The 22,355-nt window shown below is 34.7% G+C and overlaps 3 protein-coding genes across 6 annotated transcripts; all 3 read left to right on the plus strand.

Annotated features, from left to right (window-relative positions):
- The first annotated feature begins 1,893 nt into the window (after positions 1-1,893).
- LOC126850421 (lysyl oxidase homolog 3A-like) lies at positions 1,894-8,307 on the plus strand. 4 transcript variants are annotated; one of them, XM_050593402.1, is made up of 9 exons: positions 1,894-1,996; positions 3,183-3,456; positions 4,779-4,925; positions 5,282-5,560; positions 5,962-6,171; positions 6,882-7,179; positions 7,498-7,626; positions 7,797-7,920; positions 8,052-8,307. In XM_050593402.1, the coding sequence occupies exons 2-9, from the start codon at positions 3,246-3,248 to the stop codon at positions 8,172-8,174; spliced, it is 1,521 nt and encodes a 506-aa protein (XP_050449359.1). In that variant the 5' UTR covers positions 1,894-1,996; positions 3,183-3,245; the 3' UTR covers positions 8,175-8,307. The 4 variants fall into 4 exon arrangements, with proteins under 4 accessions (XP_050449359.1, XP_050449360.1, XP_050449361.1 ...); XM_050593403.1 differs by lacking the exon at positions 1,894-1,996 and adding an exon at positions 2,019-2,949; XM_050593404.1 differs by lacking the exon at positions 1,894-1,996 and adding an exon at positions 2,019-2,749 and having other exon boundaries at positions 3,187-3,456.
- A 2,585-nt stretch (positions 8,308-10,892) lies between these two features.
- On the plus strand, positions 10,893-17,594 carry LOC126850415 (protein bride of sevenless). Its single transcript, XM_050593391.1, has 8 exons — positions 10,893-11,025; positions 11,412-11,540; positions 12,052-12,549; positions 13,218-13,745; positions 14,206-14,694; positions 15,044-15,372; positions 15,575-15,790; positions 16,091-17,594. Exons 1-8 carry the CDS (start codon positions 10,893-10,895, stop codon positions 16,382-16,384), a joined length of 2,616 nt encoding a protein of 871 aa, XP_050449348.1. The 3' UTR covers positions 16,385-17,594.
- Positions 17,595-17,635: 41 nt separating this feature from the next.
- On the plus strand, positions 17,636-22,306 carry LOC126850428 (synaptic vesicular amine transporter-like). Its single transcript, XM_050593426.1, has 8 exons — positions 17,636-18,211; positions 18,292-18,501; positions 18,836-19,102; positions 19,197-19,240; positions 19,404-19,550; positions 19,858-20,179; positions 20,531-20,750; positions 21,843-22,306. Exons 1-7 carry the CDS (start codon positions 18,118-18,120, stop codon positions 20,746-20,748), a joined length of 1,302 nt encoding a protein of 433 aa, XP_050449383.1. The 5' UTR covers positions 17,636-18,117; the 3' UTR covers positions 20,749-20,750; positions 21,843-22,306.
- Positions 22,307-22,355: the final 49 nt, after the last annotated feature.

A 22,355-nucleotide genomic window follows, 5' to 3' on the forward strand; every position in this document is an offset into this window, starting at 1 on the left:
GTTGAAAAAAATCGAATAGAAAGTTAACGAATAAAAGCGAGCGATTACGTTTCAATTCGATGACGAAAACGATGACTGTTTACGCTGCGCGAGAAAAAAAATCTTTTTCTTTTTTTTTGGTCGCAAGAAACCGTTTACGATGAGATAACGTTCCCTCGTCTCTTCATCCCTCGATGAGTTAGTGGCATCTCACGACAGAAGTATGTCAGGAATTTAGCCGTGGGCCGTTTTCGCTAATAGCACACGATAATTACTTTGCCACGCGTTCGTTCGCGCGATTACGCCACGGAATGAAGCGTGTCAAAAGCGCGGGATGTTACATGAATTATATGAATTTTTTTACGTCGATCTCGGGTTAACGACGATGATGAAGCCACGATTAATCGGGGGGAACGCAGATACAGAAAAAAATGTCTTTACATACACACACGTACGCGTTCGAATTAGCATGCCCGATATATGAATATTGACATTCTTTGTATATTTTTAATCAATGAAAGTATATAAGTATAATCTAATAAAATACCTTTTTAAAAATAATAATTAAACATTGTATAATAAATGTATATAAATGTATAATAAATGTAAATAAATGTATAAAATAAAATGTAAAATTTAAATTTATAGATATAATTAATGAAAATAAAACTTAATTATACATACAGTACAGGAATAAATTATATTTAATATAAGAAAATTATATGATGGTAATTTAATGGTATTTATAATTAATAATGAACTTCAAAGATCATTTATGATACATCGAGCAAGCGCTGAAATGCCTCAAAAGATGACTTAATTAGGTCGATTAGCGTAGTAGCGAATTTTTCGGTTTCTCCGCGACGTTCCACTTGGTAAAATATAAACGTGCTATCCAATGATGCTTGCGCAATTACGAATGATGTGGAGTCGACGTATCGAACGATGGCCGTGTTTCACCGAAGGCTTTCTAAACTGCTTTTTCTCGAGATCAAGCTACTTCTCTATTCAACGATAAATGACGACACTCGAACTCATGTTCGATTCATCGGAGAACGAAAAAAATCGAAAAAAAAATCCATGAGTGCACTTATTCACTTTCTCAGGGCGCGTGATTATCAGAAAAATCCACTGATAATGAAAAAGCAGGAGATAGGACGGAAAACGTCCGCGATAAGAATGTTCAATACCAAAATTACAAATAATTCGAGGAAGAAACTTTCTATAATGAAAAATAAAAAAAAATAAATAAATAACTACAAATTTGTATTATTAAATGCAAATATAATTAATATATTAACATTAAAATATATATTAGATTTCGATTATCTATCAAAAATAACGAGATATGAAATATTTAGTAGACTACTTTGTTACTTCACAGATAATTACTATCTATCTTATTTTTTACTTTTTTTTTCTATACCTATAAATTTTAAAGTTCTTCAAACTAAAGCGATGATAAATTGCGGCATATAAAATATCCTATGTTGAAAAGACGTCGCAATGAAAGTTTATATACATATATAAACGTGTCGATTTACGGGTAGTATATAAGAGGGTCAAAGCTATTGCGAAATTTTGTGACGATTATCAGAATGTATGCCTGAGTCGTTAGAACTTATTATTAATTTTTCTTTTTTTCTCTCTACAGATCTTCTTGAAAAAAACTTTCTCTTATCAAAGATAAGCAAGTTGAAATTGCTTTTCCCCCCTCCCCCACCATACATCCACATATAGATATAACAAGTGCCGTTAATGTAATTTATTATTGGGGTTAAAGTGACCTCATCATAGTTACCCAAATTTAACCGTGACAATTGAGGGTTAAACTAGTTGATTCTCATTTACAAGCACGACGGAGCAATATGCCCCGCGTTTCCACAACGCTCGAAACGTTATAAACGGCCGATTCGAACCGCACGCAAGTCAGTATCAATCATCGCAGTAGATCATATCATTCAGGAAGATCAGTCGAAGCTACTTCCGCCAATGTGAATGGACGCATAGTGGACCGGTAAAATGTCTTCTAAAAATAGAGATTCGTAGACCAAAGAAAAATAATTTTAACATCCCAGTTTTAATTCTGATGATGTTTAAATTTAACTCGTTGAACAACATAGCTTCTTAAAATTGTACTCAATGTCTTAAAGAATCTTTCCAGTAATACATATTTAAAAGCATTATTATTTAAAAACATATTTAAAAGCATTATTATTATTTAATCTTAATAATTATCGATATAAGAAATATGCGTATTTCTTTGAAATATTATTTAAATGTTTTATATATTCACGAAATAAAAGAGAGAAAAAATTATCTATTTGGACTCTTTTGGCATCTTCCTGTGCGGCAAAGTAATCGGATGTCAAAAAAAAAGTAAGAAAAGAAAGATTGTGAGACGAGTTGAAAATCGAGAGGAGGATATTTTCCTCCTCTCAGAGTTCTATCCTCGGTCAAAATCATTGGATATCATCATGGCTATTCTAATCGCGCCGACAGCTGACTTAAGCGGGTCGTCGAGGCTAATGAATCGTTCGGGAAGAGATCGACGACGCGGAAAAAGAAACGATCCGCCCATCTGGATCGCTGATGATCTTATAAGCCGATGCGATATATGCTTGTTAAGTCGTCGCGTTGCGTGCTTGTCGCGCGATCAGTAGACCCCGCGGAATCGTATGCGAAATGCGCGTGTATTATTTCGATACGATGCGACTTTTCGGCTCTTCGAGGATCCGTAGCGAGAGAACAGTCTGTGATTAAATCGCAAGTGTTCGCGAAACTCTCTTTATGGCACATCAAAATGTGCACGTGCACTATTTCACGTACAGAGTGCTGAAAAAAATTATACATAAATATAATACAAATTGTACTTGTGCAAATTTTTCGCCATTGATTCTTTTTTTTTTTTTTTTTGTTTTAATAAATATGATTTTATGGTGTCGACTTTTTAATTTCCGCGTAAAATAAGTTAGTAAAATTGTAAATATCTCATTACATTTTTTTCTCAATAAAATATACGAAATTAAATAAATTTACTTAAAAGAAAGCTCTCTTAAAAGTTTTAATCTCCAGTAGAATATCAAAGTCTGTATATGTAATTTTTCAACGTGTCGTGCAGCATATTTGATGACAGATACATTTGTTACATAGAATGCACGTCAAAAATCCTAACAATCTTTTAATTTTTTCTCCGTAAATAGATAGAAAGTTGCAGTAATTTGGCTTCGTGGTGGGAGCATTAAAATTTTCATAACGCAAGAAAAATGAGAGTGCAACTACGACGGATAAGAATCGCGTTTAGTTTGATAGTACTGTTATCAATATTTGAGTTTTGCATGAGCAACAACGACACCTGGACCAGGAATCGCGACAGGAAGATACGCGTAATCAAGAAGTTAAAGAAGGACTTCCGGAAGTTGAAGAAGCAGGAAGGAGCATTAAAGCTGACAGGAGGCGAAAATGGTGATTACGAAGGTGCTACATTTAAATATTCTTATATAAGAAATTTAACTCTTGAAAAATTGATGAATAAAATGACAACAAAAAATATTAAGGAAAAAATGAATTTACAATTTATCTTATCGATAATAAATAATAAATAATAAATGGTAATATAAATAGTAATAATAACGAAGATAAGAGCCTGTCATATAAAGAAAAAATTTTTGTCGCGTAAAGTTACGCGAAACAAGAGAACTTTATTGCTCAAGTCGGATCAATTGATGCGCCAATCACGTATTACGTACAGCATCCTCTCGATCTTTCTTACCACGACAGACCGATGCGGCGAGTGTATCGATTGCGTACCGCAACCAGTGCGCCGCAAACCGGCGCGTCGCTCCGCGTCTCGTAAATCCGCCCGGGATAAAAGCTCGACTCTCGTTCGGGGTTGATATTTTTCCCGCGATAAAGCGCGACTGCAATATAAACGGGTTATAAATCTCATCCTCGACTTTTCTCTCTCTCTCTCTCTCCCTCTTTCTCTATCCCTGGCGAAGATAAAGAACGAAGCGCGAGTTTTATCACGCGGTTGTGCAAGTCCCGCGCGCGCGTGCACGATGACGATTAAAAAGGGGTCAATTCGAGGAAGATTTATGTCAACGATTATTTGTCAGCGCGTATATGCAATTCCGGGAATCAGTTGCCGGATGGCATGGTCACCGTAAAACCAGACTATAAAATAGGGTCACGATCCGGGACGCCGACCGGTTTGCCGGTTTACTCCAAGTATATTGTCATTATTAAGGCAGAAGGCCACGCGTCACGTTTTTCCGCACGATTTTCTTCTCGTGTATAACGCGACTTTTATTGAGTCGAGCATATCTCGGCATATTATGTATGACGCGTAAACTATTGTAGCTAAAGTTTGTTATAAGCAAAGTGTTCACACAAATCAATAGGACATGATTTCAATTTTTAAAATCATTGATAATGATGATATATATTAAAAGAAATTATTTTTAGCAATATAAATATATTCCTGTAAGAAATATTGAGCATCTTTTCTTTAGTTAATTTGTATTAATTAAAATTTTAATTGTATACATATTAAGAGGCAAAAAAATGTACTCTTCAAAATTTATATAAATTGCGTGCTTATGTGCATTTTATATGTCGATTTTTTAATAAAATGTTAAACGTTTATCTTGATATTGTGCTCGTTAGCCGACCTTATCGGGATGTAATGCTTTCCGTAGCAAATCGAAAGTTTGTAAATCGATCATTTCCTCTTTGTTGAGTTGCCGCAACAGGAAAAACGTAAGCACGAGATTTTATTGCTATATATATATGCGCAGGAAACGTGGAAATACTTCACGATGGAAAGTGGGGCGGTATATGCGACGACGAATGGGACGACTTGGAGGCACGTGTGGTTTGCAGGCAATTAGGCTTCAACGGTGCAATTAAAGCGACGACATACGGCCACTTTGGTCAGGCCAGAAGTGAGACGAGACATTATTGTCTTTTCATCTTAAATCGCCGTCTTTCACGGTCGAGCGCACTCGCATGAGATGAACAATTTGATCTACGAGCTGTTCGTTTATTCTAATTATCAGACGCGTGTCATAAACTTCAGCGTTACGTATTGTCAATCTTTTTAGTCTCTGCAAATCCATAATAATTATTTCATTTTTATTTATCACAATTTAATTTATTTTATTTTATTTTATTCTTTACTTTATTTATTTTCCTCTGCATGCGCGCGTGCGATATTATCTTTTCAATCAACATAATTAAATTAAAATATGCAATAATATATATAAACGCATAACTTTTTTAAATTAAAAACACTTCGAAGGAAGATACTGGATGGATAACGTTTACTGTGACGGATCCGAGGACGAAATCGCGAAATGCCGTTTCGACGGATGGGGTGTCTCCGATTGTGGCAGCAACGAAGCAGCCGGCGTCATTTGCTTGCACGATGATAAAGCGGAAGCATCATCGTCATCGATCCCGCGGAAGGAGTTGCCAAAGGCCAGAATAAAGGATATATATCAGCAAGGCATGGCATTGCGGTTATCAGGAGGGCGCGTGCACTCCGAAGGCCGAGTGGAGATTAAATTAGGCAATGAAGGTAATACGCGACAAAATTTTAAAATCCACGAGGAAGAAAAAATTAATTGTAACTATATTTTTTAAGTAATCTCTCTCTTTATCTATTATAAAATTGCCGTAAATTTTTAAATAAAACGCGTAGAAAAAATAATTAAAAAATTGAAAAGAAATGGTCAGAAATTAATTAAAAAGATGTAGTTAAATAAATAAAACAAAAAAGGTTTTCGCCGCAAATTATAACTGCTGTCGCACTTTTTAATTGCGCTATTAAATCACGTTTATTATACAAAAAATATATATTTCGAAATTTTTGTTACTCTTAAACGTCATAACTTTTGAACGTCGTCGACAAGATTATAATATTTGACATATTTAAATCTCCGCGAGACACGTAAAGTTGACACGGCCACTCGATTTCAGATTGGAGTACCGTCTGCGGTGACGGTTGGTCCATTCTCGAAGCTGCTGTGGTTTGCCGTCAATTGGGCCTCGGTTATGCTTCCGACGCGATACAGACTAATTTTTTCGACAATCGAGAGCCGATGCCGATGTCGATCAGCGGAATACAATGCAATGGAAACGAGGAAAATCTAGCTGAGTGCCTGCACGACAAGATTGTAGACTGTCCAGGTATCTCTCTGACACAATTTTTGATGAGAAATATTAATATTTATAAAATTTTTTTTATTAACAGTAATATATTCATGAATATAATAGCAGTATCGTGTGAATATATTTATTTTATTTATATCATAACAGTATAACATTTTCGTGGCAAATTAGTAGCAGCGTTACAGATCTGAATTATAGAAGATATATATTCATGAAGAATCAACTTTCGCAAACTTTTCCCATTTTTCTTATTACATATATATATATATATATATATATATATATATATATATAATAGAAAAAATGAGAAAAGTTTGCAAAAGTTGATTCTTTATATGTATAAGAAAAATGAGAAAAGTTCGCGAAGGCCGATTCTTTTAAATATAAGATTTGCGTGAGAAGTCAGTTACGACAAAAGCAAGGAAAAAATCTGAGTCTGCAAAATGTGAATCTGAAAATAATACAGTATCCCTTTCAATCTATGCCGTTCAATCCATCTCTTATGGGAATAAGCTTTGTGTCAATTTTTTTTTTCTCTCTGGCACCATATATAATGTTTCTCTTTTTAATTATATGCCACGCACATCAGCAAATATACCAGCATATGTATGTTTGAGATAAAAAATAATGTGACACATAGTCAATTCATAGAAGGAATACTTTACCGTATTCATAGTTACGAATATCGCGAAAGTTAATGCGAAATGACGTTATTTACGATTTTTCAGGGACGGTGGAGAACGTGGCGGGGGGGATATGTCATCGAGAAATGGCTGATCTCGTGTTCGATCACATCGAGCTGATGCGCACCGCGCATCTTGAGGACCGTCAGCTCTATTGGCTGCAGTGCGCGATGGAGGAGAATTGCGTGGCCTCGCAGGCCTACAAAGTGCAGCAGGAATCCGAAAATTGGCATTTAGAGACGAGACGATTGTTACGCTTCACGGCAAGGATTTTAAACGCCGGCACCGCAGACTTCCGTCCGTCTGTGCCCAAACATCTGTGGGAATGGCACATGTGTCATATGTGAGTGACGCCATCGATAACGCCGGAAGATAAAAAAAATTTTAAAGATTAAAAGAGAGAGAGGGAAAATTCTCTAAAATAATTCTAATTAAAGTTCATGATAATAGCCAGATTTCCGCAAAATATAAAATATCTTGCTTAAAATAAAATGTAAAACGGAAAATGGATCTCGTAATAAATGTTTTTTTTTTTTTATTGTATTATTTATTGTTTATTTAAAATATTGAAATTAAAAATTCGACCTCAATATTCTTAATAAGATAAATTTTTATGAGAGACGCGCGAATAAATAAACTGTGATATATATTTCTTTTATAGGCATTATCACTCGATGGAAGTATTTGCTACTTTCGATATAATCGATTCAAGCGGCAATAAAGTAGCCGAAGGCCACAAAGCGTCCTTCTGCCTCGAGGACAATCAATGTATGCCCGGTGTTCAACCCAGGTGAGAATCGTGTTAGCGCGCGATCGATCATATATTTCTCACACGACACGCAATTTGTATATTTAATTTGATTCATTTTATCACCTCTTTTATGCTCGTAATTATATGATATTATGTGTGCCCGCTAAATCTATTAATAAAATTTATAACTTGAGTCGTCGTTATTTCAGATACAAATGCGCCAATTACGGGGATCAAGGTATTTCCGTTAATTGCAGTGACATTTATAAGCATAATATTGACTGCCAGTGGGTGGACATTTCCGAACTCGAGCCAGGACATTACACGCTCAAGGTAATAATGCTATTTTCACGAACACAACAGACACAAGAGATTTGCCCCAGTCCTCCCCGAATAAAGTTGCGCATATCGCAAAGCTCTTCGAATGCGGAAAATTTCACGAAGAGGAGTTTTCTTGTTTCCAGGTCGCGGTGAATCCCGAATTCAAAGTTGGCGAGATGTCGTTCGATAACAATGCGGCGATCTGCCGCCTGCTTTATACAGAAACTTTTGCAACTGTCCACAGTTGCATAATGGGACGTCCTTGACGCGCTGTGCACGATTACGACAATTTTTTTTGTTGCTGTGGGCTATCTACGGGGTGAGATTATTACCGGCGTTGGTTGCGAATGGACAAAAAGCGTTATGAATTTAATAAAATAATTTTACAATGTATATAGATTTTTCCGTGTGCGTGTCAGTGAATTGAAAACAGATTATGCAAGATACATTATATGAAATTCAAAAAATGATTTTTGCGATGGAAAAAAAATCTGAATGTTGTTTTAACGTTGTTGTACTAGTTTTAAAATTCATATTTACAAATGCAGTATATATTGTTATAATATATTTTATTTCTATAATAAGAGATTCCAGAAACTAAAGAAAGCAAAAGATCTTAGAATTTAAAGGAAGTAAGAGATATTTTTACTAAACTGTTCTTAGGAATAATGGATTTTGAATTTAATCGTATATTATTTTATTAGTTTACTGTATTTTTTTTGTGTATTAACACCAAAGTAAAGATATTTCACTACAAAGTGCAAGAAAAATTTTTAAAAATCTATCAACAATCATATAAAAGATTATTGTTTAAGGACTATTCAATCTGTCTTATTTTACAATTTATATTTTCCATCTTATCTTTCTTTAATACATCATATTTCTTTTCATTATTTCTACCAAAGTCATCGTCGACGATGCTGCAACGACGGTAAATTTTTGAAGAGGCACTCTTCGTGCTCATTGAATCCCCGGCTTTTTAAACTCTATCGTCTCCATTCACGCGACTTTTCGGATAATTACAGAGCATCGTGGGGCGGCCCCGGGAATAATTACTAACCCGGCCTGCGGTTACATAGGCGTCTAGACCTGCGCGCCTAGCGAAAAGCAACCGGGTGTGCAGATCGAAGCTGCTCGTCGCTCAGGTCTCTCGGCCACCTCCTCCGTAGGCATGCTAGCCGTGTACGGAATCTCAAGTTTTGGAGTCTAGGACCGAATTTATAGACGTTCCGAGCGCGAACGCTCTAGATTCCGCGGTGGCGACCGATCGCGAGGAACTCCTAAACAAATAGACGAAAAGAATGGTTCGATACGGGGTTCGAGAAATATTTACGCTCTTCTGTCTCTTTTGGGCATCCACTCGAGAGAAATTGCTTAATCTCGCGTACACACAATATTAATTATTCGTAGAAAAAGGATTATCGCGGGTACATCTTGAGAATTCCAAGCTAGACCGAGCACTCTAGACCGAGTCTAGAATAGAATCGCGTTATGACATCACGCTCGATTATGTCGGCTATCTGCTACCTGTTCGCAGGTGTTTGTACGCAGGTATATAGCGAGAGTAACTATAATCTCATTCCTATATACTGGGTGTCTCAATATTATCATCGTTCCAAAAAATGGGAAATTAAAGAACATTATTTATATTTTAACAGTATTTATAATTATTTTATCAGAAGATTAGATATAATAATTAGATTAATATAAATAACGAGAAAATTGTAGTGTTATACATTTTTGGATTATAGTAAAAGCATATGTTGATCAAAATTGATTTTGAAATTCGTTCCCAATTAATTTTTTTCGTACGGTGCTTCGCATTTAAAAAAAAAAAAAAAAAACTGATTCTCAATTATAGGTCGCGTCAACGGCAACGTGACCGTTCACGTAATTCGTTTTAAAAAAAATATATAGGAATAGCCCGACAGGGCTTCCGTCGACTTCGCATCGAACATCGTGCAGTATCACAACAACTTTTATTCTACGCATCGCGGAAGAAAAGAGCGCGTAACGATTTTGCGTGACGACCTTCACCCGGAGATCAAAATTATTCGGGGAAGAATTTTTCGATTCAAAAATGTCGAGAATTATTAACGAATGCGTATTTGAGTGGTGAAATTGTTCGAAACACCAAAACTTTTCGAGGGATGAAACTTTTCAATGACGTCGTCCAAAGGATAATCAGTTACAAGAGTCTTAACAAGAATCGCGTTCACGGAGGGTAGAATTTTGTCCGAGGGAAAATCGATAACGGACTTGAAACTTCTCGTGTTTTAAATCCGTCACCGAGCACGAGATAGGTTCTGTCATTCGCCGGTAAACGTAAAAAAAATTGGAACAACAGAGGTGGCAGAGGAGAGAAGCGCGTATTTTGTGCCGATTGTTAAACATTGAAGTGGCGCTTGACACGCGATTTAATAAGTGCCATCGAAATTAATGGGCGAGTGGGAAAGCGGAGGAGACTTTCGTGAATAATGCCCTGCGTGCTAAACGACGCTTTGCGCCCTGACATGACGTCACCCAGGATCACGATTATTAGATGCCTATATACTTAATAGTTAATTACAAAGTCACAGAATAATGTTGATGAAAAAATACAAAAAATAATACAAAAGAAATAAGTAATGAATTAATGTGTCAAGTGTCCTCTTCTTAAAAATATTACAAATCGATGGAAAATTAATTTATACTTTAATTTATTCATAAGTATAAACGAGAAGTAATAATAAATTAAATAAAGTAGTGTCTTTAAATTCAAATACAGAATCGTTTAAATCCGAAAGTTTTTAAGACGATATTACGCTGTTTATATGAACCATATAAGAGAAAAATCCAATAATACAACAAAGTAATAATGACTAATAATGACAATAAAATGTGCAAAGAAAGAAAGAAGCAAAGAAAAATGTCGAATACATATTCAATTTACCGAAGTTCATACATATAAATTATTTAATTATATTTAAAAATAAATTAAAATAATGGCTAGGAATATGCTGATCAAAATTTCGTTCTTGTTGAGTATCGTCTTATTAACTTTGAGCAAGAGCGAGCAAATTTTATGCTTTGAAAATAATACCTTATTAGAGACCATGGGTGGTGCTATTTTAACCGGTAAGTTTAATTAATAAAATTTCAATCAATTTCATCAGAATCTAAAAATTATTATGCATAATGTAAATTTTAACGAAATTAGTTTTCTATTTGCAACACACTGCATATTTTTTAAACGATAAAAAGCAGTATATTTAAATAGAAAATTAAATAAATGGTAAATAATTTGCAATTATTATTTGAGCAATCACGACTATAATTGTTACTTTGATAAATTCGTAAATCTCATTCCATAAATATATAAACTATATATTTTTATACGTGTTATAATCCAAAGATATTTATTTTAAAACTCTTTCTATTTTAATCAACAAGAGTGATAAAAAAAAAACTTTTATCATATTTTGTAATTTTTAATGACATTTGAATCATCGGCATTGGATTAGTTTTTGTGGACGCCAATTACGGACAATACTGTAATATATCGTCATCCAAAGGTCTCCAGCAAGTTTCAACCGCACTACACGTGGTGCGAACTTTAAACAAATATGATTATATACCGGCTGTGAAATTGGGTAAGCAAATTAAATGATTTCGCATTTGTGTATCTGTGTAATAATAATAAATTTTTAATAAAGTTTAAAAAATATTTATGTTACAATTATTATTAATTTTATAATGAGCTCTAAATAATTAATTTTATAAATACAGATTACCATACATACTTTTATGTGCAATAATATTCGTTTATATTATTGCTGATACAATTAATTTTTATGAATATCTATTCATAAATATTTTTATGATACACATAAATATTTTTTAAACTTTATTAAAAATTTATTATTATTTAATATAGAAATTTAAATTTATCAAATGTAACCATTAAAAATATCCTACTATATATTGAATTAAAAAATATAGTATAAAACTAAAATTGAAATTGAAAAGTATACTATATATGAGTTATAAAATAATTTCAAGACAAAGTTTTTTAGTATGTTTATACATTTTAAAGTCAAAATAATTTTTAAGATATATCTCTCTATAAGTTCTCGTAAATAAATACATTAACTCTTTATGCAGGAGTAAGAATATTCGATACGTGCCACGACAAGATTATAGTGTTCAAACAAATATTGAGAGTGATACTCGAGCAAGATTGCGCCCCAAACTACGAAATGGGTATATTGGTGCCCTCCCAGTACAGTTCCATGATGAATTTTTTTCGCGATTACGACAATCTGCCAATCATCACTTATGAGGAACGAAATTTCACGATACCCACGATCGACATCTTGGCGCACTATCTAAGCACCCGGTACGAGGTCATCGATCTGGTCCACGCCAACGTAAATTCAGTCCTCGAGCGTTTCCTCGAAGTCACCAGAGGTTTTGGTGTGTGCGTGAAGCGACATGACAAACGCGTCGACGATGACAGGAACGAGAACGTTGCGGAAGCGATGATAGTCGCGATCGGCGAGAGAGATGACATACAAGGATGGCTGAGAGAGAACGAGGATTCGAAGGATACCAGAAGGAAAACGTGGCTCCTGCTATCGCTCGATAACTCAGATATTGATGGCAAGTAATTTTACGTATCGACAGACGAGACGATAGAGATATTGCAAGAGGGAAACATTTTTTATCCCTGCGCGAATATTTTATAAAACAAGTGTAATATCTCTTTCCTTATTCAAACGAAAATTTCATTTTTCAACCTCTATAATTCTACACAAAAGTGACTATCTATTTGTTGTAAATGTGAAAGTCGACCATTGCCTAAATTACAACTGCTACGTCGTTTAAATGTCGCAGTCAGAGATCGGATTCGTAACAATAGTTACGTTATTCAAGTTTAACCGCAGTAGGTGAAAGTTAAGGAGACAATTTCTCGCCAACGTCGCTGAACTTCTTAGCCGTAGTTTGAACAACCTTCTATTTCTATCCACAATTACAGCTAAGTCGAGACAACGAGACGATTAAACTATAATTAAAGTCAACCAATACTGAAGACATTAAATAGATTAATTTATGCGAATTTGAACTTAGGCGACAAGGAGCTTTTAATGCGTAAATTTATGCAAAGAAAAAAAATCTATGCTTTATACATATTTTTTCGCTTCAGCTTTTTCTTTATATTTGACAAAAATTATTATTTTACACCGGCTCTCAAACTGAAAATTTAAGCTAAAATTTTTAATATAATAGATATATTAATCTAAATTTAAACAACGTCTTAAACTTTCCAGATCTCATTCCTCCCGGATCGTACATCATCAAACAGAAAACATCTGGTTTCGATCTCGACGAATTTTCAAGCACGAATGAATTCCTAGAGAAAACCGAAGACTTTGTGAACCACTCGCCGTATCTTCTGGACATCGGCAAGGCCATTCTTGGGCTGGTGAATGTTCTGTTTCAGGAAGTCCAGAAGAGAGGTTGCCCGACCGACGATGACGATGATGAGAACCACGAAGAAAATTGCATTATGACACAATTTCGTCCGCACTCGCAACGAGAAATACACGATTCCGACGTCTACAAGGCTCTGCGCATGCAACTGAGATCGCATTTGGTGAAATACGTGGTCGCCATGAAGATGCAGCACGAGCTCATCGACGTCGCTCTCTACGAGATCCAAGTGTCCGAGATGCGCGTATTTCCGGCGAAAATAACGTCCAGAATGCCGGGGCTCTGTCTGGAGAATCTCGTCGGGAATTGCGAGAACTGTACGAATTTCCAGAAACACTCCGACGAACAAAAAATCATTACGAAAGGTAAACATAATATAAATATAAATATTATAATATAAACTTTTTTAAACACTGTATAAAATTCATGAGCTACTCATTCAACTGCAAAAAAAAAAAAAACATAAAAGGAGGCAGGAGAGGAACGTAAATTATATGTAATATTAATCTATAATAATGTACAAGGTGTATACAATGATGCTAGTTAATTGTATCTGATCTCTATTGTTAAAAAAACGATTATAATCTTGACGATTATAATTATAGATTAACTGTGAATATATTAAAAAAATATTTTTCACAATAAATTATTAAATCCTTTACCGATCTAATTGCGTTTACAAATTTCACGCAACATTTAATTATAATTCGGCTCTATTTAACGAGTAGTTATCACATATCATATTAAGTCGCGTATGTCTCTAATGTATAGTGTCTTAAAAAAAAAAACTTCTCGCGCGAGAAGATTAATCTGATATTCCAACAGATATCATCGGCAAAAACATCCTGAAGAACAGCGTTTACATTCCTATTTTCCTGATCGCCGTCGTGTGCGGCACGCTTGCGTGCTGCGTCATCGTGATCTTCGTCGTTCGTCGTTTCACGATGGAAGAGACGTTCGAAAGCAATCCGACCTTCACGATTGTCCTCGTCCTGGCTAACATGTTTACCCTGCTGACAGCGTTACCCTTCTGCATGACAGACGATTATTTCGGTGCGGAGAATCTGAACGCCCAAAAAATTTTCCATACCGCTCTCGCGTTCGGCTTCACCTTCTCGATCATGCTCTCACGAGCGATCTTTCTGGCTTTGTCCATCGGCGACGTTTTCGTCATTCACATCAACGGATATCTGCACAGCCTCATGGCGTTCTTCATGTCCGGCGTGCAAGTCGCCATATCTGTCACGTATTTCATTCTCAATACAGAAAACTCAGCTGTGATTACCAGAAGTCCCATCTTTATTGCGTTGCTGGGTACATTGACATTTCTTATATTGATTTTAGAAAATATAATAATATATATATATATATATATATATATATATATATATATATATATATATATACGAGTCTGAAGTCGTAAAATTATTCAAAAAATTATTAAATAATTTCTTATATTAATCCTTATATTAATTCTGTTTACTTGGCAATTGGTTTTATATAATTTTATTATTTTATTATCGTATATCTGCTTATATTTAAATATTTAAATACTTCACATTATAACAAAGTCTACTAAAATTATTCAATCATTCAATTATTTAATCATGTGACAGTACAAATTTCTTGAAATAAAATTTCTGTCTTTCTCTAATGTTTTCAGGATATGATATATTTCTATTAATCTCATTATTCATCGCTTCCTGCTTCATCACCAGAATACAACGCAACTATTGTGAAGGAAAATGCTTCTTCGGAACGTCCATCAGTTTGCTGATAATATGGGCGGTATGGCTAATTTGTTTTATGCTGATGCAGTCAGATAATCGTGATACAGTTGTCTCATTTAGCATAATTGGCACGGCTTACTCTATAATCTTCGGTATTTTAACACCAAAAATTTATTATATGATCACACATCCACCCAGAAGAAAAGATCTCGGACAGAGATTCAATTCTGTCAATCTACCGACCGATATGATCGTCAGGCAGGTAAAGACACGTTTCTATTAATTTTTGAAAATAATCAACTAATGAGACGAAAAAATTTATTAATTATACGAATCGTCGGTTATCATAATTTTAATTAAAAACTGAATTATTTTTTTTACAATTGATTATATACGACGTTACGAATTTAATATCAAATAATTTTTATTTTTTTATCAGTGATAAAGAAATTCACTTTTTACAGTCACGTTCCTCCTACGAAAACGTTCATTCAGTTCGAGAAAACCAGATTTTACAAAGATCATATTCAGATTATTATGACAATCCAAATCCGAACTTGAAACATCTCGATCAATATGAAAATCCGTATCACCGTGAAATGTCTGGATGTGGTAATAGATTTCAGGCGGAAATGAAGGAGATTGATGCTGTTCATATCGTGCCGCAAATATGTGTCGAGGTGTGTATGTGTGTGTGTGTGAATAATCATTAAATTACGCTAGTTTAATCGGATATGTATTTTTTTATAGACAGCTGATAAATAAGATTTTAATAATAAAACATTACTTTTTTATAACATGTTTAAAAATGCAAAATTTTTGCATAAAATATTGAAAGATAATAGTTTATACATGATTACATATAATGTTAATTATATTGAATTATATATATATAAAAATATAATCTCTTAAATATATATATATATATATATATATATATATATATACAAATTTTTTTTTAAATTTTTGTAAATTTCCAGTCTTTAAGAAATCTCGAAGTAGCATCGAATGATGTCATTTACACGCAACCAAGGATCTATAGATCGCAGAGAGTAGTTCTGGGAGAAGAAAACAATGCAGAAGCCATTTATGATAGAGATAATTCCTCACCTACTCTTAGAATATACAATGAAATTTATCCCATGAGATATGCCAGTCCAACAAATATGATAAGGGAGCAAAGGATCGATGAAGAGAACGAGGACGAAGAAAACGAGGAGGAACAAAAGATTGAAAGGGAGGACGAAGGTCTCAGCAGAGTTACCCGCCTTTGAGATAAATATAATTAATTTAATATTCATCTTTTAATGTGCCTTGTTATTTTGAAAAATTTATACAGATTTATAAATTTTTCATAAAATAAACAAATAAATTTTCTAAATAATTGATTGACTTAAAAAATTCCGAAAAATTAAAATTGTGATTAAACAAAGAATAGGGATGTGAGTTGTGTTATTCATTGAAAGTCTCTAATAACTTCGAATTTAGCTAAATACTGAATTCTATAGTAATTATTGGCGAGTTCGCTGGCGAATTCAACGACGGAAGTTCGTCGTTACATTAAGCGAGGACATGAGTGGAAAGCTGCCGTGTGCGGCGCAGAATCAATTTAGCATGTACCTCAACGTTGAAATTACATTATGGTCGATCGTAATTTCACGAGCAGGGCACAGGTGTGTGCTCCGCTGGAATATCGATGACGAGATAGCGAGATAGCGGGCACATAACAAAGGGACTCGCGAAAACGAAGTTTGCGTTCACCGCAGTGCGACGTATGAGAGAACAATTCGCCGTTTTAATAATTTATTATACGTCTTTTTTAATTTTTTTGTTTTCTTAATGGAGTCAAATGTGAAATAATTAACATTTTGTTTTATAATGATATCTGTATTACAATGATATATTACGTCAATGTCTCGAAAGTTTTAATAATGAATTGGATTGTGTTATACATAGGATATCAATATAACAGCAAATAAATCAGCAATTAAATAATAATATTTAACTTGTGCTTATAAATTTACATAAATTTCTATAGAATTTTATTTCAATGGAAATTTAATATGACTAAGATGTAAAAATAATATATAATAAATAATTTTAATCTAGAGCAATCGCGTAAATTAAGCACCTACTAAAAAAGAAAAAAAATATGTGACCCTCTCTGAAAATTCTATCAAACGCGCGCAGCCTCTTTACCGATCCCCTTGACGACGTTCTTTGACAGTTTACGACCACGTGCGCCATGGTTTATTTCCACATCATGAGATCACCATGAAAACCGCTAAAATCAGACCAGCTGGCGACGGCCGATAAGCCACCATAATGGAGATAAATCGAAAAGTGCATCGGTTCGTGAAAGGATGCGCCATCCGGACCAATCTTCGTGTTGCCCCCATGAAAAAGCTTCTGCGCAAGGACGAGCTTCAAAAGCGGCTATAAAAGCCCGCACGAGACTCGTCCGCTTTCCAGTCACGTTTAGCGCCGTCTTTCCAGTGCCGAAAAAAAAGAGAAAAAAAAAATATGAGGAGAGCTACTTGAATTACGTGCGCTTATAAGACTGACAAAGGGAGAGAGGGAGAGAGAGAGGATCAATCACAAAATTTTTTTCGACGTTTGGAAGAGAGATTTCCACTAAATAGATACACTCAAAAATATAGACTGTTATAAATAGCATATTTCTGAAATAACGGATCCTTATTTGCTTGACTGTATCTTGACCTTCCTCTTCTCGTGAAATCTATATTCAAAATTTAATGATTAAATCATTAAAAATTAAAAATTTTGATTTATGTCTTATTCTTTTTCGTGCTTTATCTCTTTTAACAATATTATCTGGCATTAATTATACCAAGGTATTCTCTGATTATCGAAGATTAACTGATTACGACGCATAAATTTTCGATAAAGGCAGATCTTTGATTTCTGGCCAAGTTTTTCGCGAATATAGTGGATTCTTGTATATTCAACCTCCCTTTATTCTATCCATCGAGATAGATGATCAAGGATGAGGTTGGGCGATTTGAAGGACATTCGCGTGATCACCGTCGTGGTAGTCTATTTCAGCCTCTTCCTGGATAATGTCCTGTTGACGGTAGTTGGTAATTAAGATAAAAAAAAAAAAAAAAGAAAGACAGACAAGTATCGGATCAGACAGATTGCTGATCCGGACATGTTTCAGTGCCGATTATTCCCGATTATCTGTGCACACTCGACGCGAACACGACCGCGAACGCCGAGAAGGACGAAAACGGTCGAGTGGGATTACTATTGAGCTCGAAGGCTCTGGTCCAATTAATTTTGAATCCTACCGTGGGCACCCTCACCGGTACCCTGGGCTACGCCAGACCCTTGTTCCTGGGAAACCTGAGCCTCTTGCTAGCTGCTTTACGTAAGTAACGAACAATATTTTTACTCGCATTCACGTTTTTATCCGACGAAAAATCGAAGGTTTTTCTCGTTTGTGCTTCAAGAGAGGTGTTATCAAAATAAAAGATAAAATTTAAAATTTATTATATTTCAATCGATTCATCGAACGTTATAAATATTTCTATTAAATCTTAAGGATTTACCGAATTAATTAAACAGTTATTTCTAATTGTTCCTTTATGTTATTTAAATTTAAGTTTGTATTCGCGAAATTATGTTTGTTAATTAAACGAGAAAACAGTTAAAGATGCAAGATTAACATAAACGGCGCTACTAAATCTCCATTGTTATCGCAGTGTTCGCCTTCGGACAAACGTACGAGGTACTGTTCTTGGCTCGGAGTATTCAAGGTATAGCCTCGGCATGTATAGCGGTCTCCGGCATGTCTCTTGTCGCCTCTCAATATTCCAAGGAGGACGAAAGATCCAAGATTATGGGTTACATCCTCGGCAGCATCGCTCTGGGCGTTCTCCTGGGTTATCCGATCGGCTCCGTGCTTTACGATCTCGAGGGAAAGATGGCACCTTTTCTATTAGTGTCTTGCTTCATCGTTGTAATAATTTGTAAATAATTTTCCGAAATTGTAATTGTATGAAAATAATTTTTCACGTGCGAGAATATAATAAAACGTTGACGATGAATGTGTTATTTGCACAGGTTTGCAAATCTTGATGTTAGATGTTCAGACAAGTGAGTATGAAGTGAGTATGACGTTTTCATCATTTGATAAATAAAATTCGATTCAATAATATTGTCATTACAATATTAAAAAATTTAAAGATTTAAAATAATGATTATATTTTAGTATTTTAAGACACATTATTAAAGTTGAATTATTTAATTAAATTTTATCGCATATATCAGCCAAACGAGCAGCAAAGTACGTGGATGCATTTATTATTTAATCCACATATCCTCATTATCGCTGGTGCTATCTGGTGTTCGACATCACCGATGGCGATATTAGAACCTTGTTTGCCCATTTGGCTTCGGACCCACATAAGGCCAAAGGTTTGTTTAACAAAGACTATTATTTTATAAAGTAAAAAATGTCAATGGAACGAAAGTTTTATTCAAATTTGTAATTACTAATAAATTTGTAAATCATCATGTATTATTAATATTGCCTACATCATAATAATTAATACGATCAATTTAGTTAAACAACGATTAAAATTAATTAACTTTGACTTGAAATCAAACATGAGGAAAGTTTTGAGAGAATTCCAATTCAACTGTTTGGTAATCGAAACAAACCATCGATTCCATAAATTTTCATAAAAAAAAAAAATAATTTTTAAAGGAATTTCTTTTGCAGAAATGGCAACTGGGTACGGTATTCATACCGGACAGCGTGGGCTATTTAATCGGGACCAACTTCTTTGGCGTGATAGCGTATCGTTACGGGCGTAGTAAAGTGGCGATTTTGGCTGTGTTTGTGGTCGGCGTTAGCGCCATTCTCATTCCATCAGCCAACACAATGTCACAATTGATATTCCCGCATCTGGCAATGGGTTTGGGCATCGGCGTCGCTGATGCATCTCTCGTGCCGTTGCTGGCCACTTTGGTGGACCGAAATGGCAATTACGGACCCGTTTACTCAATTCAACAAGTAGCTGTCAGTTTAGCTTACTCCTTAGGTAAGTAAAATTAAAACATTCGTTGATTATATCAATAAAATTAAAGCGAATGAGGCATAAAGTATATAAAGTAAAACTGCCTTTAATTAATTATTATTTCATATTTAATTTGTATTATTTAATTATTAAATATTTACAATTGTAAATATTTACAATTAAAACCAGAATGTTATAAAGAGTATACAGAATGGACAAACGTTTCCGGCCAGATTTTGAAATTTTATAGATAAGAAATTTAATTTTTTAATTCATGTTTATAGGAAACTTTTTCAGAATTAAATTCCCCATATAAAATCTCAAAGTCTGGATAAACCCACCCTATATATTGTATAAACTATAATCTTTTTCAAGGGCCCATCATGGGCAGCGAAATGGTCAGAGCTATCGGATTTCCATGGGTAATGCGAGTCGTGGGTATCGTGAACATAACATACTGCCCATTGCTGATATACCTCACGTTAGAACGGAGAAAGTTGTTGATCAAGAAGGAAGAAAAAAAGGATTACGATACGTTTCAAAAATCCATCGTGCCCTACGAAAGATTTCACGATTCCGACGACGACCTTTGACGGTAAATAAAATTTATCGATCATATATCTAAAAAAGCTTTGTCAAATTTTTTTTTATCTTTCTCAAGAGAGATATTATGTTTATCGATCATTAATTAATTATCGCAAGCCATTCCCAATAGAATTTCAATAGAACAACCGCGTGATGTTAAATATCATTAAATTCGCTTTTAGACACTTCGCGGACTAGTGTCTAATAATATTATCGTGTCCCTAATTAAGCGAGCCATGCAGAACCGAGTCCTCATTGTAACTGGTAAACCAAGTGAATAATTGATAGAACAATCCCCGGGACCGGCAAGGTTCCTTGGATCGAAGAGCAGGAATCCGCTGAATCCGAGACACGACGAATACACGAGACGGACAAGAAACGTGCGCTCCCGATGACAGAAAACAACGATCGATCGATCGATCGTATTACGCGGCACAGTCCCCTGAAAGCTTATTAATGTACTCAATCTACAGCAAAATTCATTTACGTTGCATTAACAGTCTCGCCATCTGCCACGGGCATGGAGACCCGTCATTAGTTTACCTAGATCGCAATAGTACTTCATCAACGCTCGTCTCACGATCCATTGTGTCTAAACTCGAATGCTATGGTTCTAAGAAAAATGCGAGCAAAAGTTTTTGAAAAACATAATAAATATAAAAATAAATAATTTATTTACATCTGCAAATGTAGATGAAGAAATTCTATATTTAAAACTTTTATATTCTTAATATTTAGATCCCTTTTACGTTGAAGTTATAGTATTGAATTATTTTGCTAAAATAGTTTTAATTGCACATTCAAAATTAGGGAGACAGAGAAACAGTTTACACAAAACATACACACACATAATTTATATATATACACTTTCTTTTTGATATAAGATTTCTTCAAGGATTATGAAATTATTCGTTACGAAATATAAACTTGCTCTTTCGTTTATTACTATTTATCGTTCGTGAACTTAAACACTGCACTCTGTTGTCGGTGTATATAAATTGAATTGGATCTTATTTCCGATCTTAAATATAATTTTGTCCCAGCCTAACAACCTAATGATTTTTCGGTTTGTCGAATAAAGGAACGTAAATATTGATCGTAGGAAAGTTCGAACGCATAGATAAATCCCGGTTGTTTTCCTCGAGAAAATCGGAGGCAGTAACGTAAACAGGATGCCGTCGAAGGGATTTCTAATCGGAGAACGTGGCGCAAGAAGAGACGAAATGGGGCGTAACTTTGCGCCCTGGGGTTTATTCGGTGAACAACGCCGATCGTCATTAACAGAGGTGTTGAATTAATCGGGCCGCCGCCTTCGTCGCCGCGAGGGAGGCTAAATGCGATCCCGTAAACGACGTACGTGCGTACGCACGCGGACCTTTCTAAATATGAAGTGTTCCCCTCCTTTGTACACCAATTTGTGGCACGGTGTTGAATTATAAATAACGTACAGTTAATCAATTAATCAATATTAAGTTATCGCTACGAAATTGTATGCCGTTGTAACAAATATCCTCTCTACCTTATCAATGTTTTAATATAATCCTAATCCATTCTCTATTCTGAAAAACGAACATTTATTTCTGTTGCAAAATAAATAATAAAACAGATTAGCGAT

Source organism: Cataglyphis hispanica, chromosome 6, assembly GCF_021464435.1.
Source record: "Cataglyphis hispanica isolate Lineage 1 chromosome 6, ULB_Chis1_1.0, whole genome shotgun sequence".
NCBI lineage: Eukaryota > Metazoa > Arthropoda > Insecta > Hymenoptera > Formicidae > Cataglyphis > Cataglyphis hispanica.

Bases quoted from the DNA above. Each gene is read 5' to 3' on its own strand.
- LOC126850428 (XM_050593426.1), top strand. From the start codon at position 18,118: ATGAGGTTGGGCGATTTGAAGGACATTCGCGTGATCACCGTCGTGGTA. The intron at 18,212-18,291 runs GTAATTAAGATA...GACATGTTTCAG, and splicing joins TGTCCTGTTGACGGTAGTTG to TGCCGATTATTCCCGATTAT. The intron at 19,103-19,196 runs GTAAATAATTTT...TTATTTGCACAG, and splicing joins CTTCATCGTTGTAATAATTT to GTTTGCAAATCTTGATGTTA.
- LOC126850415 (XM_050593391.1), top strand. From the start codon at position 10,893: ATGGCTAGGAATATGCTGATCAAAATTTCGTTCTTGTTGAGTATCGTC. The intron at 11,541-12,051 runs GTAAGCAAATTA...CTCTTTATGCAG, and splicing joins TATACCGGCTGTGAAATTGG to GAGTAAGAATATTCGATACG. The intron at 15,791-16,090 runs GTGTGTATGTGT...GTAAATTTCCAG, and splicing joins TGCCGCAAATATGTGTCGAG to TCTTTAAGAAATCTCGAAGT.
- LOC126850421 (XM_050593402.1), top strand. From the start codon at position 3,246: ATGAGAGTGCAACTACGACGGATAAGAATCGCGTTTAGTTTGATAGTA. The intron at 7,627-7,796 runs GTGAGAATCGTG...TCGTTATTTCAG, and splicing joins ATGCCCGGTGTTCAACCCAG to ATACAAATGCGCCAATTACG. The intron at 7,921-8,051 runs GTAATAATGCTA...TCTTGTTTCCAG, and splicing joins CAGGACATTACACGCTCAAG to GTCGCGGTGAATCCCGAATT.